The 13776-nt window shown below is 44.5% G+C and overlaps 1 protein-coding gene across 5 annotated transcripts in view; it reads left to right on the top strand.

Moving 5' to 3' along the window:
• The window catches only part of Septin6 (septin 6), a 77353-nt gene extending 69821 nt beyond the window's left edge, over positions 1–7532 (top strand). For 2 of the 5 annotated variants that reach the window (XM_051140858.1, XM_051140857.1), the window contains exon 11: positions 4853–5025. In XM_051140858.1, coding sequence (XP_050996815.1) covers positions 4853–4877 — 25 coding nt within the window. In that variant the 3' untranslated portion in view covers positions 4878–5025. Of the gene's footprint in view, positions 1–3607; positions 4088–4852; positions 5026–6963 lie in introns of those variants that run through there. The other 3 variants (XM_051140854.1, XM_051140856.1, XM_051140855.1) reach the window with 2 other exon arrangements.
• Positions 7533–13776: the final 6244 nt, after the last annotated feature.

Genomic DNA, 13776 nt, shown 5'->3' with positions numbered 1-13776 from the left:
TTTCAGTCCAGATTTTTTTTCCATAAAGAGCCATAATCATGACATTCAAAATGAATTGTGATGACTAAGGAAACCACTGGGATCACAGTCCCTACCTGAAATGTCACGGTTAGTATTGACCCCACACACACACACACACACACACACACACACACCCCAGATTTAGGAATGGCCATGAGAAATTGCTTCTGTGTCTCCCTCTAGTTCCTTATCTGAGGGGTTCAAGTTCTCCAACTTCTTTTGGTTGTATGCCTCCCCAAAATATAACCAAGGTGGAAAATGATGAAGACCTCAGTCAGATACTATAGGGAAATCCTTACATTAGCAATCACTTAGAACTCACTTAGTTCTGTGAGGGCTGGCAAGGTGGCTCAGCAGGCTGCAGTAACAGCATTTTCCTTTCACAGAATGCTATTTATGCCTGGCAGCTAGAACCCACATAATGGTGGAAGGAGGGAACCAACTCCAAAACTGCTTCACGGATCACGCCACACCATGGCATGTGTGCCCACAAACAATATTAAGAAATTATTTTTTTTTAAGTTCAATTCTGAGCCAGGCATGGTGGCACACACCTCTAATCCCAGCAAACTCTGTCTCGGAAAACAACAACAACACAACACAAAATCAAAACAAAACAAAAATCAAATCAATTCTGGGTCTGGAGAAATGGTTCAGGTGGTTAAGAACACTTGCTGCTCTTCCAAAGGAGCGGAGTTTTGTTCCCAGCACCCTTCCATTAGGCAGGCCACAGCTGCCTGTAACTCTAGCTCCAGGGTATCTGATAACCTCTTCTGACCTTTGTGGTCACCTGCACATACCACACACACACACACACACACACACACACACACACACAGAGAGAGAGAGAGAGAGAGAGAGAGAGACAGATAGACAGACAGACAGAGAGAGAGAGAGAGAGAGAGACTTTAAAATGTAATTCTGTAAGTGCAAGCTTCCTGAAAACCTCTGCTAAGAGGTGAGTAGGCAATTCTTAGTAAGGAGCCCTGAGGGTAAACAGAACAGTCTCTGCTATCACACAGCCTTTAAGCGGCGTGAAAGCACTCATTATAGAATAGGTGGAAGCAGTGATTAAGCACCTTTCCGTCTCCTCTACCAAAACCAGGCAGTGAAGGGAAATTGAAGATAAAGGTTTCTAACCCTACACTTAGATTGATTTATTTTTAAAACTCAACCTTGGAAACTTTCCAATGTAGATAAGAGAAGAGATTAAGAGGACAGTTCAGCCCCACATCCCTGGAGCCCAGCCATCAAAGAATCCTTGACCTACAGCTAACCCTGCTTCCTCAATTACCCCAGACATGCTGGATTATTAGAAGGCAAAAGCTGGACCATTTCATGTGTAAAATACATAGAACATATTTCTAGGAGATAATGATGCTTAAAAAACAAACAAACCTAAAATGTCTAGTTGGTCTTGGAAGTACCCCAGAGGTCTTATAAATTGCCCTTCTTACTTTTGGCTTCTTTGCCTTGGGAACTATTGAAAAGATATCCCCTGCCTCAGCCACACAGTGGTTTAAATGGGAAGCCTATTGTCAGTCACCAAACCAATGGCTGCAGCACTAGACACTTCAGGCAGCTGCCAAAGGCATCCTCTTTCCAAGCAAATCCAGCAAGGAAGTCCATCCAGGCTTCTGAAACAGAAAGTCCAGGAAACTGAACCAAATCAACGTATCCTAGAAGAACAATGAAAATGATTTACTGCCTGGTTTCAAACCACGTCCTGGAGCCCCTGCTAGAACAGTGGTGTCAAATAGCAGCTTTCTACTGAGGAGGACTAAATTCCTAGAATACCTGCTCACCACGATGTGCCAGGTGCCGAGGCAAGTGTCTGACACGTAGTAGGAGCTCAGCTCATAGGGAATTTCTTTCTTCTACCATCTTCAATGAATGCAGGACAGATGTATCCTGGGGGATTCCGTTTTGGCTAATTCAGATTTCACTGCACGCCAGTCGACGCGATTTCGTTCAGATTTCCCTGAGTGCATCTTTGTTAGTGGCCAGCCCTACAATGAACCCTGGAGAAGTATAATTAAAGCCCTGCTTTAAAAGTAAGAGAAAAGGGATAAATAGCCAGAGCAGCCAATTTCAACCCTATGTAGATTGTCTTTTCGTGGCAAGCTTTTCCGTAGTAGACTGCAAAAACAGTTCTAGATGAGTTGGTCCAAGATAGCCTTAGCTGCCGAGATTCTGAAAGCAGCAAAGTTTATGTGCCCCCTTCCCAAAACCTTCACTTGGGAGACTGATAAGTAAAGCCACATGGAATGCAGGCAGAATGAGGCTCGTATTTGTAGGAGAGCAGCTACATTCATTGTGGAAAATTGACTGCATAGTCTCATGTATGCATGTTCTGCTAACTGCACTCCCACCAAATGGCCCTTATTTAATAGGATGGATGTTGCGTCCATTTTTTTGTTTCGGAAAAATACTTGAGAAAATCAGCTGAGGGGAGGACAGTTCAGTTCTGTTTGCGGTCACTTGGCCTCATTGATGTGCCCAGCATAGGTCCTGGCAGAGCCTCATGCTGGAGGGGTGGCCTGGGACAGAGCTGCTCACTTCATATTGACCAGGAAGCAGAGAAAAGAGGCAGGGGCAAGGTAGAGCTTTACAGGGCTTGCTCTGGTGACTGACTTCTTCCAACAGGCTAACCTTCCAGTAAAGCCCTCATGTTATGAATCCTTCAAAGGATTCCTCTGTTAACTCAAAGCCCTCAGATTCCAGTTACTTCCTCAAAACCTTTTAGCTGACAAAGAAGCCTTCAATACATGAGTCTTTGGAGCACACACCATATCTAAACTATTTTTAAAAATCTTTCTTCAGGTCATAAACAAGGATTCTGATGCATAGCTAATAAGATTCTCCCAGTGGCAGGAGAGTCCTGAGTAGATTCTCTTATCCTGGATGTAATGGCACTTCCTTTATGACCACAAGCCTGTCAGTCTTCACACATGTGACACAGGGACCAATAGGACTTGACCTACATATAACATAGGAATAAAATCCCAGCAGGAAACAGGTCAAAATGTTACATGAACACAAACCAGTGATGGGCTTCTGTAGTTCAGGTTGACAGGTCACTGGTTGGAACACCACCCCATGGCATATACTTAACAAACAGGTATTGGCTTTGGGTAGCAGTTGGTCAGCTAAGCTTGCTCTGAAGGATGCCAAAGTTGTGCCCTTAGCTACTTCTTATCCTGTGGAGCAAGGGGGCATGGTATGGTGTCTGGTGGCCTAAGGTCACTAGAGATTTGGTATTCATGGATAAGTGTGTGTATGTGTGTGTGTGTGTGTGTGTGTGTGTGTGTGTGTGTGTGTGTGTGTGTGTGTGTGTGTGTGTTGGGGGGTTGTTTGTCAAGAACAGATTTTAAACCTTTAGTTTGCTTTTTAATGCTGCTAGTGCTGCCATTCATGTGAGAAAGCATGTTCACAGGAGCCAGTATATAAGACTTTAAGACTATCTAACATAGTTATTCTACTTTATCTATTAGTTATGACTTAATTTCCTTCTGACCTTTTTTTTTTTTTCTTTTGGTACATCTATCCATCCATTCATTAATCACCCTTCTCTTTTCATTTTCAGTTTGGGCTTCCTGTAGACACGCCCTTTCCTGTGCAACAGAGCTGGCCCTCCCTCCCTCTCTTTATTTTCCCCTTAATATGTTTGGGGGGGGCATATGGCCCATGCCCTCCCTTTCCTGCCTGCGAATGTTTATAGAAGCCCGAGAGTCAGATGATAATGGTTGGCCTCTCACCAAGACGCCAGCAATCACTTGGCTTGAAGTACATTCCATCCATACCTCAGTCCCTCTCCTAGGACCCTCAGCCATATGTGCCTCCATTCCCCATCCCCATCTTTGCCAGACTGTCAAGTGTTTAATGGGTTGCTATTTGCAACTTTTCATGTACTAGCATTGAATTTGACTGATACTGTTTCCTTGAGGTTGTTTCCATCCACCATGGCTGGATAAGCACCAGCCAAGTTCAGAGCTATCCCCACAGACTCCTGCATCCTAGTCACTGCGACTGTTCTCCCACTTCTCTAATCCCCGGAGCCATAGCCCCTTATATAGGCTCTACAAGAATTCTCGGTGATACCTATTTCTTCTACCATCTTAGCCCAGCCCTTTCTTGATTCCATGGATTCAAAGTCACTTAACACCAGCTGTGTTAAAAGTCAGCTACACATTTATTCACACTAAGCCCTTCCTATACAAAATGCAACTGCTGGGACAGACAGCATATATTTCCCCTCTCTCTAATTCTGGGTACCCCACAGATACAAAAGGGAAAATAAACCAGAATGTTATTACCAGCCTAGAGTCTTGAATAGACTTACAGAATTCTCCTTGGGGGTTTCAGCATGCCATCGGCCATTTCTTGCCACCCCACTGAGGTGGAATAGCAAGAATAATAATCCTCGTTTGCAAACTGGTGAGCTGGTTCAAGAGTCTGGTCTTGGGGTTGCCTGCATGAGTATTCTAGTCTCCTCGATGAATGTAGTGATGGGTTGGATCTGCATCTGCACACACGCCACTTCAAAGACAAGAGACCAGTAGCTGGAAGGAAGAAAAGAGGTGCTGTACTTGAAAGGTCATATACGTTGGTCTCGGAATTTGATGTGTTCAAAATAGTATAGTCTTAAGTTTTATAATGGGTCCCACCTGGTTGTGGGTTTTGGAAGCCCTTTGAGGTACAAAGCCTTCTACTGTCAGGGCCACGAGGCACAGTATGGCCTTTGGTGTTTGGCTAGTGACAGAGCAACAGCTAGAGGCGACCTGGCAATGATCTGTGGCTAATATGGCGTCTCTCTGCCCTTCCTTTGCAGTAATCCATGGCTGTGTACTGAATAGTATGCCCCGCTACAGCTGGACTGGACTCCACTTAGCCTTTTAAGCGAAGGTTCTTATTTTAACTGACAACTTTTTTTTTAATGGTGCCAAACAGCTGGGCTTTCCATCCCTGCTGTGGTACTTCAAGCCTCTTTTTTTTTTTTTTTTTTTTTTTTTTTTCCTTTTGAGTTCTGCAACTTGCTTCTGCCTCCCAGTCCCACTGACATGGACCATGATCCTCTTCTTTCTTTTGCCATGTTTCAAAGGTGGTTGTATGAGCACTACCTCTAAAAAAAAAAAAAAAAAAAAAACACAAGGTGATAATAAAGTCACAGGCCTTCTGAGCGGTTGCAAAAGGGCAGGGGACGTTCTCTGCACTCATAGCTAATATCCTGAAGCCAAGACTAAGCTCAATGCAGAACTAGTTAAAAGCAAGCAAGGCAATGTGTGCACTTTCTCTTTTCTTGTTGGCAAAGACAGAAGACGACTTTGATATGTACTGGCCAGTGGCCAGAGGCAAGTGCAGGGTGACAATGGGAAAGCGTGAGCTATTTCCTGGGGTGGGGGACACACACGACCAACTGGAAGTGGAGAATTTCAGGAAACCATGGAGGTCAAACAAAACAAGCCACTGCCACCAAGAGCACAAAGCCCCAAAGCAGAATCCCTAAATATCTCAGACATAGCTGTAGTGGGGCTTGGGGGTGGATTAAGGCTGTGTGGTTCTACTTGAGAAAGGCACCTTATTTGTAGCCATGGGGATCTGTGGGGTTTTGTTTGTTTTTAAGACAGGTTCTTTTCTATGTAGCCTGGGCTGGCCTTGAAATCACAATGTAGATCAGGCTGGCCTCAAATTCCCAGTGTTTTGCCTGCCTGTATTTCCTGAGTGCTGGGGTTAAAGGCTAACACCAGCACATCCAGCTGCCTTCAGGGTTCTAATCCGCCTTCCCAGACTGCCAACCAGAAATCATCTTTCTGAAGAAGTACTTGCATTTTTAAACGAGGCATCTCGAGTATTTGAGCTACACAACCTTCCAAAAGCAAGCAGGACTTGTATATAAAGTGGGGAGCTTTTTGGGTGGCATGGCTGATATAAGCCCCCCCCAGCTATAGGAGGATATTGATACGTAGAGAAATGAAGGGACTTATCCAAGGTCCCACTGCTGTTTCTTGGCAAAGCCTAAGCAAAATTTCACCAAGGGATCCGAGTATTTATCTGGAGACAAGATGGTTTTTGGTTTTGGGTTGTTTGGGGGTGGGGGTGTTGTTTTTTGTTTTTTTGTTTTTTGTGTTTTTTAAAAAAATGTTCAGAGAAACCAGTCAGTACTAGAAGAGCCTTGAGGGTTTGGTGGGCAGACCCAGGTGAGGAGAAGACTCCAGGCCATTTGCCATGATGCCCAATAACCAGTTAGTGTTTCTGTAAGTCTGGACCAGGACAAGGCCAGTGTATATATTTCACTGGTGCACTGTGTGGCTTCTGGTAATTAGAGAATGTCTGTGAACATAAAAAGCAATCAAAACCTATTAAAATAATTGAGATCGTGATAAATTTCATTGAGTAGCTCTTCTCACTGTAAATGGGAAGGTTTTTGCTTTTCTTCACTCGACCATCTTTTTAATTTGTACAATTATTACAATTTTTAAAAAATACACTGAGCTCTCCGTTTGTTTCTAGTGAAACAAAAACCAATCATTAGAAATGGTCTGTGCTTTTCTTTTCCCAGACTAGAATGGAATGGCATTTTTTGAAGTGTACACACACACACACACACACACACACACCCTTCATTTCTCTTAAGCCAAGAAGTCTGCTTTCTCTATACTTAGTTTGGATCCTTTAAAAATCATTTGGCATTTACATTTGGCTGTTAATATGTGTTTATTTTTTCATTAAAGCAAGACAAGACACATTAAACTGGCGTGTGGTGTTCTTCAAACCTTCTCCACAGATTTTCCCGTGGTGATAGCCCATCCGTGACCTGTTCCTGTCTTCTCAGCATTTAATCTGTGCTACCTTCCACTGCCGACTCCCCTCACGTGTCACTTTGAATGTCCTTTCTCTTTGGCTAATTTTGTGTTTTCTCTCTCTTTCTCTCTCCCTCTCCAGCTTTTTTTAACCTTGTCTTCAGCAGCTGTACTAAGTCTAAAGGAGAAGACTGCCATTATAGAAGAGTTAGTTAGGGCTCCATATTGTCTCAAGCAAGAAACCAACCAGTTCCCCTCCCCTGCAACCGCGCACATATACACCACACTCAACAAGTGTACATGTGTCCCTGTGTCCAGGCAAGAAGCTCTCTTCTGACTCACATGGTGTTTTACATGGAAGTGTCTTGTCCTAAACTCACGAGGCAGGAAAAGAATCATCAGAGCTGGAAATGGACCAAATGTAACCTCAGACAACGACAAGACCACTCACCCAGGTGTTAAGTGACTGGGGCAGGGGACCTCAGCTGTGGGTGTGGAAGTGCTGTTCACAAGGTTTTGAGTTTTATGTTTGTTTTGTAAACAATTCTTTGGTTCAATGGGTTGACTGCCTTCAAACGCTATTAAGATGATTCTGAATATGGAAGAGAAAGTTGAGTGACATTTGCCTCTTCAGCACTCACGGGCCTTCTGCAGATCTCAGCAAGGAGGGAGAAGTGGAGCAATTAGCATTCAGCTGGAGGAATAAGGGAGGGGGATTTAAGCCTAATGAAAGCAAAGTTCCTCCCCACAAACTTCCAAGGGGCTTGGGGGGCGGGGCTTTCTGCTGTGGGTAATCTGCCTTGAATTCATTGGCTTTCCTTAACAGCCGAACGCCGTGTGAATGTGCCCATTCCTGTATATACACAGCACAGACACCACCTGTCTGCCGTCTCAGCTCTCAAGAGAGCCTCTCTGCATGTTCGCCAGCATCTGTGTGTGTGTTTTCCTTTCTTCTCCGTGGTTCTTTTTGCTCAAAGGTGTGCCCAGTCACTGCCCATCTTGGGCTTTCATTTTCCACGAGATACATCCCAGAACCAGCACTGTTTAGCTCATGATCTTTCTAATGTCCATGTCAATTTTCAATAAAATTCAAAGAAATGCTCAGTGGCTCTATGATCTGCTCCCATCAGTTGGTAGCACGACTCACTCACAGTTTGTTTTTAGGAATGGGTGGCCGCCTCCTGAGTGGCTAAATTGGGTGTCTCAGAGGAAGCCCATGAGCACACTAAGTCTTCCTCACTGCACTGCCCCTCCTTTCTGCCTCCTGGTCCTGAAATTGCAATAGGACATGGTGGCTATAGCACTCTTCTGCTTTCCACTTACTTAGCACTAGTTAGACTAATCAAATGAACTGAGTCTCAGCCAGTAAGGGGGGGAGGGGGTGAAGACAGAAAATGTCATTGCCCCGAACAAGATCCAGGTAAGTTTTAGTTGTGGAACAAAACCAGCTCTGTGCTACTTCCCTCATTTTCTCCTGTGGGGTGAACATTTTCCCAATGTCGTGAGTTGAAAGGCATTCTGGAGATACTAAGCCTTGGGTCTCTCAGGGATGCCTCACAGGTGTTAAGGTAGGCAAAAGGGAGAGTGGTCAATTGTCAAGAACTCTGGTTGTGAGTGAAGTGAGGCTCGCTTCCCTCGGCTTCCTTTGCCTTATGACCAGATGCTAAGGAGTCATTTCTGTGAGAAAACCTGGGAACCTCTGCTTGGGTACCAGAGCAAACAGCATTGACCGGCCTCTACGTAGCTCACACACTAGGGGGCAGTAGAGTAAGACTATACTCGCTTAAGATGGCAAGGGGCGCGCGGGGGGGGGGTGGCGAGGGAGAATCCTAATAATTCTGTAGAGGTGTGGGAAAATGCGGGATTCATAGCCTGTTAGAATAGCGGGACAGATGTGTTAAGAAAGCCAAAAAACGGCCTGGCAATACGGTGAGGCGCCAGGCGCACAGCCCAGCTGTCTGTGTTCCATCCCCCCGCCCCCGTCCCCCGTCCCATCACCCCCCACCCCCCACCCCCCCGATCCTCATGGTGGAAAGAGAGGCCTGATTCCTTGCAAGTTCTCTCTGATCTCCCTACACACACATGCCCCAGCACTCTATCCCCACTCCCTCAAAAACAAGAAGGAGGAGGAGGAGGAGGAGGCCAAAATCTGAGTTCAAAGCCCCGGATTCTGTTTCCAGTGCTAATAACAAAATCCAAACCAGCCAAAGCCAGGGATGGGGCCACATTCCTATTATCTCAATATTCAGAAACCAGAGGTCAGAGGACGTCCTGTCTGACCGAATGTAGTGACTCCAAAGCCAGTCTGGGTTACATATCCAGACCCTGTCTCGATAAACCCGGCATGGGTTGCGGGGGATGGGGCGAAGGGGAAATACCAGTGCATCCTTTACAGAACTAATAAAACTTGTTGAAAACAAGAAATACAAAGTATCTGGGCATTAGGGCCAACGAGATGCCTCAGCAGGGAAAAAAAAAAAAAAAAAAAAGCCTGCGGTCCAGCCTAATGTTTCATCCCTGGCACTCAACTAGTGGAAGGAGAGAAGTGACTCATGCAAGTGGTCCTCTGAGTGTAGGTCATGTGCTGTGGTGTGGGCAAATGTGGGCACACACTAAGTATATAAAGATGAAGGGAAAAAATTCATTCATGGATGGAGCTGGAGAGATGACCCACAGGTTAAGAGCACTTGCTGCTCTTGCTGAGGATCCAGTTCCTAGGACACAAGCCCCTGTAACTCCAGCTCCATGCATTCCCTCTCCCTCTTCTGGCCCCTGAAGCTCCCGAATCCACATGCACATAGCCACCCACAGGCACACATACACATGATTCCAAATAAACCGTAAAAAAGAAAAGTTGTTCGTTTGCTAAATGGGGTTCCCTGGTTTGGACCCCTCCCATTCAGAACCATATCAGTTTGCACTACTGCTTGCCTTGGCTGACATGGACTTTAGAGTGTCCCTGCCCTAGTGGGGTAGGGATGTGGTTCGGTTGGTAGAATTCTTGCCTGGTCCTCAGAGCCCTGGGTTCCATCCTCAGCAGAAAATGGAACCAGATGCCTGTGATACAGCACTGAGGCGGTGCAGAGAGGAGGATCAGGAGTTCAAGGCCAGCCCTGGCTATTGTATCATGTTCAATGCCAGCTCGAGTAATGGGTAATCAGGGCCTTCTCTTCTATAACCACAATTGTCAACTTCAGTAATGAACTCGTTATTATCTCATTTTAATCAATCGAACAATTTCATTTACAGAACTTTCCCTCAAAATGCAGGATCTATACATTTTGCCATACATTTTGCCTTGTCTTTTAAATATCCTTTAATTTGGAACACAATTTCTTTGCCTTTATGACACTGACCTTTTCTTTTCTTTTTTTAATGTACGAGTGCTCTGTCTACATGTATATCTGCATGCTAGAAGAGGGCATCAGAGCCACCAGGTGGTTGCTGGGAATTGAACTCAGGACCTCTGGAAGAGCAGCCAGTGCTCTTAACTGTTGAGCCATCTCTCCAGATCCCTAATATTTTATTTTAAAATTACGTGTGTGTGTGTGTGTGTGTGTGTGTGTGTGTGTGTGTGTGTGTGTGTGTGGACAGGGCCGCCAGTGGAAGACAAAAGAGGGTGTGTGAACCCTTGGGACTTTAGTTAGAGCAGGTTTGCGGGTACTGGGAATTGAACTCTGGACCTCTTGTAGCGTAGTATGCATTCTTGATCTCTGTGCCATCTCTCCATCCCCAACACTGAGCTTTTTGAAGTCCCGTATTTTGCATTTGTAAGCTGCAGAATGTGGGCTGTCAAGAGAGCTCCGCAGGTGGAAGGCTTGCACACAGACCTAACAACCTGAGTTGGAGTCCCAGATCTTCCAAGGTAGCAGGAGAAAACCAAGTCTGGAGAGTTGTCTTCTGAGTTTCACAAGTGCACCACCGCACACATGCACCCACGTATACAATAAATTAATAATCAATTAATTAACAAATGAATCATTTTCATTGGGGGGGGTCAAAGTGTTGCCTCATTGCTCCACTACAGAATTGCCAGGCTTATTCTCCCCGTCTCCCATCAACGATCTTGCTACTAAGAAACCTATGTGGGAATACTGTAAGTCCTTGCACACGCCTTGCTCCTCATCGAAAATCTCCTCCTAGATTTAGCATCTGTTGCTAGCTCTTGCCTGAATGAATCTACAAAATGATTTTCGATTTCAGCTCTCCTTCCGCCGCTGCTAGTCAGTGTCCTGTTACCCCACAGTAAGCACGGCCGTTTCTTCTCGCTCACTTACCTACTTAACATCATGGTGGATTTATGACCTTATATAATAAATGTGTTTGTGTATAGATAGGGATTTAATTATTTTATTAACTTTTAAATGTAGCATACAGAGTGACGGGTGTCACTGGGACATTGTCATAGATCCAAGTCATTACACTTTGTCATTTGTCCCCCTCCCCGACACACTCCTCCTGCTCCTGTCTTGTTGGTTCCCTTCTTCCTTTGCTCCTCCCTTAAGATTTTTCTCTCCCTTCTCATATTCCTCTTTGGATTTTCTACTTCATTACTGTTCCTAATTATTTTGGTGCTCAGGTTACCCAAACTTGGCCTAATTGGAGATTCCCAATTATTGCTTTGAATCCATGAGTAAATAAACATTCCTCGAGTGCATTTGCGTTAAGGAAGATTCTGGTCAAGAACTCCGAGGGATGAAAGTAGAAGTATAATTATCTAGAACAAAGGGGACTAATTGGAGGGGAGGGAGGACAAAAGCAAGGGGGATGGGGGAGTATGTTAATGCACAACATCTACTCATGTGGAAATGTAAAGGCTAATCAATCAATAAATACTTCAATAAAGGATTTTGTGTGAGACTGAGACAGCAGGATTGCTGTAGGTTTGAAGCCTGGGCTACAGACTGAGACTATGTCAAAACAAAAGAAAACAAAGCCAGGTGCAGTGGCAGCACGCAGGAGACAGAGGCAGGTGAGTCTGAGTGAGTGTGAGGCCAACCTGGTCTACAAAGCAAGTCCAGGACAGCCAAGGCTGTTACACAGAAAAACCCTGTTTCAAAAAACCAAAACCAAAAACCAAACCCCAGAAAACCAGCCAGCAAGCAAGCAAGCAAGCAAGCAAAAACCTCTCTAAGGATTTATACGCAGATAATGGCTGCTTGAGGAAGAGATGTTTTCTTCCATGGTGTAGCAGATGGTGAGATGTCCATGCTCCTGTAAACAAACTCTGACCCATGCTACTGTAAACTTCCCTAATGAATCTCACTGGGTTACCAAAGTTCAAAGGAGGTAGGAAGAAGGGGCTTAGCAGGAGGGGGGAGGGACAAGAGAGTTACAGTAATGGGGAGTGGTGGGTGTGATCAAAAGAACCATGTACCTTGTTCCAACACACTCACTCACTCACACATACTCACACCACATTAGTAATGCTAATGGGACTAGTGCTTAATCACACACACACACACACCACAAGTGAATTTTGGACAGTCTAATTTGTGGTATGCTAATGAGACTAGTACTTAATCACACACAAATCGTGCAAAATTTTCTTTTTTTCTGGAGACGAAACTGTTTATATTTGATAGTGGGAATCATAAACAGAACACCATTATGAGTGTTCTAGGAGAAATTGCCCCTGGCCTCTTTTTCTTGGATATCTGGGAATACAGGAGACTGAGTCCAGGACTTCATACACTCTAGGCAGGTGCTCAACCACTGAGCTAAATCTACAGCCCACTAGATCAGTTTCACTCCTTTTCAGTTTACAATTCAAATGTCAGATCCTCTTGCTTGTGCCCCGCCCCCACCGCTCCTTCAGCTAATACTCTCTAAAAACAACCCTACAGATATACTCAGAGATGCATCTCTTTGATGCCCTAGGTAATTTTTAAATTGTTTTTGAAATTAAAATATAATCACATCATTCCTGCCCCTTTCCCTTTCCTACCTTCATGCTCTCCTCCGCAGCCCCTTGCTCGATCTCAAACGCATGGCCTCTGGCCTTTTCTTTCATTGTTGTTACACATACACACTCCTAAATATACAAACACAATCTGCTCAGTCTGTATAATGTTACTCGTATGTGTATAGTTTGACAAGCAAAATTAATCACTACAGGTGCGAAGATCCTATAGCAATTTTATAATTTCAAAGAATACATAAGAAAGATAGGTATTTACTCAAGTATCCAGAAATTCAGTGACAAATTTGTAAGATACACAGACTTAACCACCCAGGCTAAGACTACACATGTTCTACACAAAATGAGTTTTTCTATGAACCACCTGTATAAGCCAACTTAGGAAATGGACCATACATCTGTCACTCAAGAATCTATAGAATACTTCCCAGTATAATTATAACTCCCTAAGGAAGAATGTCTATGGAATATAATCATGTCTCAATTCAAGCATATTTTGGGTTTATACCAAGAGGAAAAATGGTAAAAAATTGGGACCTAGGGGTGTCAGCTACAACTGTAACTGGTCCACAGGACTAATGTAGTTTCAGAATTAGTTGTTTCAGAATCAGTGCTAATAGGGGAGTCTTAAGTGCAACTCTGATCAAGATTTGTTCTGAGCCAAGAGGATGGTGTTTTCCCTTTTTCTCAGATTTAAGAAAAGATGTGTTATAAGTGCAGTGCAGATTGTGATGAGGGTCGGTAGCATAGCTACGTGTTAGTTCTGTGCTGCTCTTCCTGAGGTTGCATGGCTTCTAAAGAACTGAAGTCTATTTCTCAGCGTTCTGGGGGACGGGAAGTCCCAGATCAAGACGTGAGCAGATGTGCTTGTCTGATGAGGGATGTTCTTGGCTCCCAAGATAGTTTCTTGTTGCTGTGTCTATCAGAAGAGAGCAGTATTGTGTCCTCATATGGGGAAGACAGACCAGACGGTCGAATGCTGGATGAAATATGTTTTATAACGATCTAATCTCTATCAAGAGTGCATAGCCCAGG

This window comes from Acomys russatus, chromosome X, assembly GCF_903995435.1.
Source record: "Acomys russatus chromosome X, mAcoRus1.1, whole genome shotgun sequence".
NCBI classification, from domain to species: domain Eukaryota; kingdom Metazoa; phylum Chordata; class Mammalia; order Rodentia; family Muridae; genus Acomys; species Acomys russatus.
This window is presented reverse-complemented; position numbering and strand designations above follow the sequence as displayed.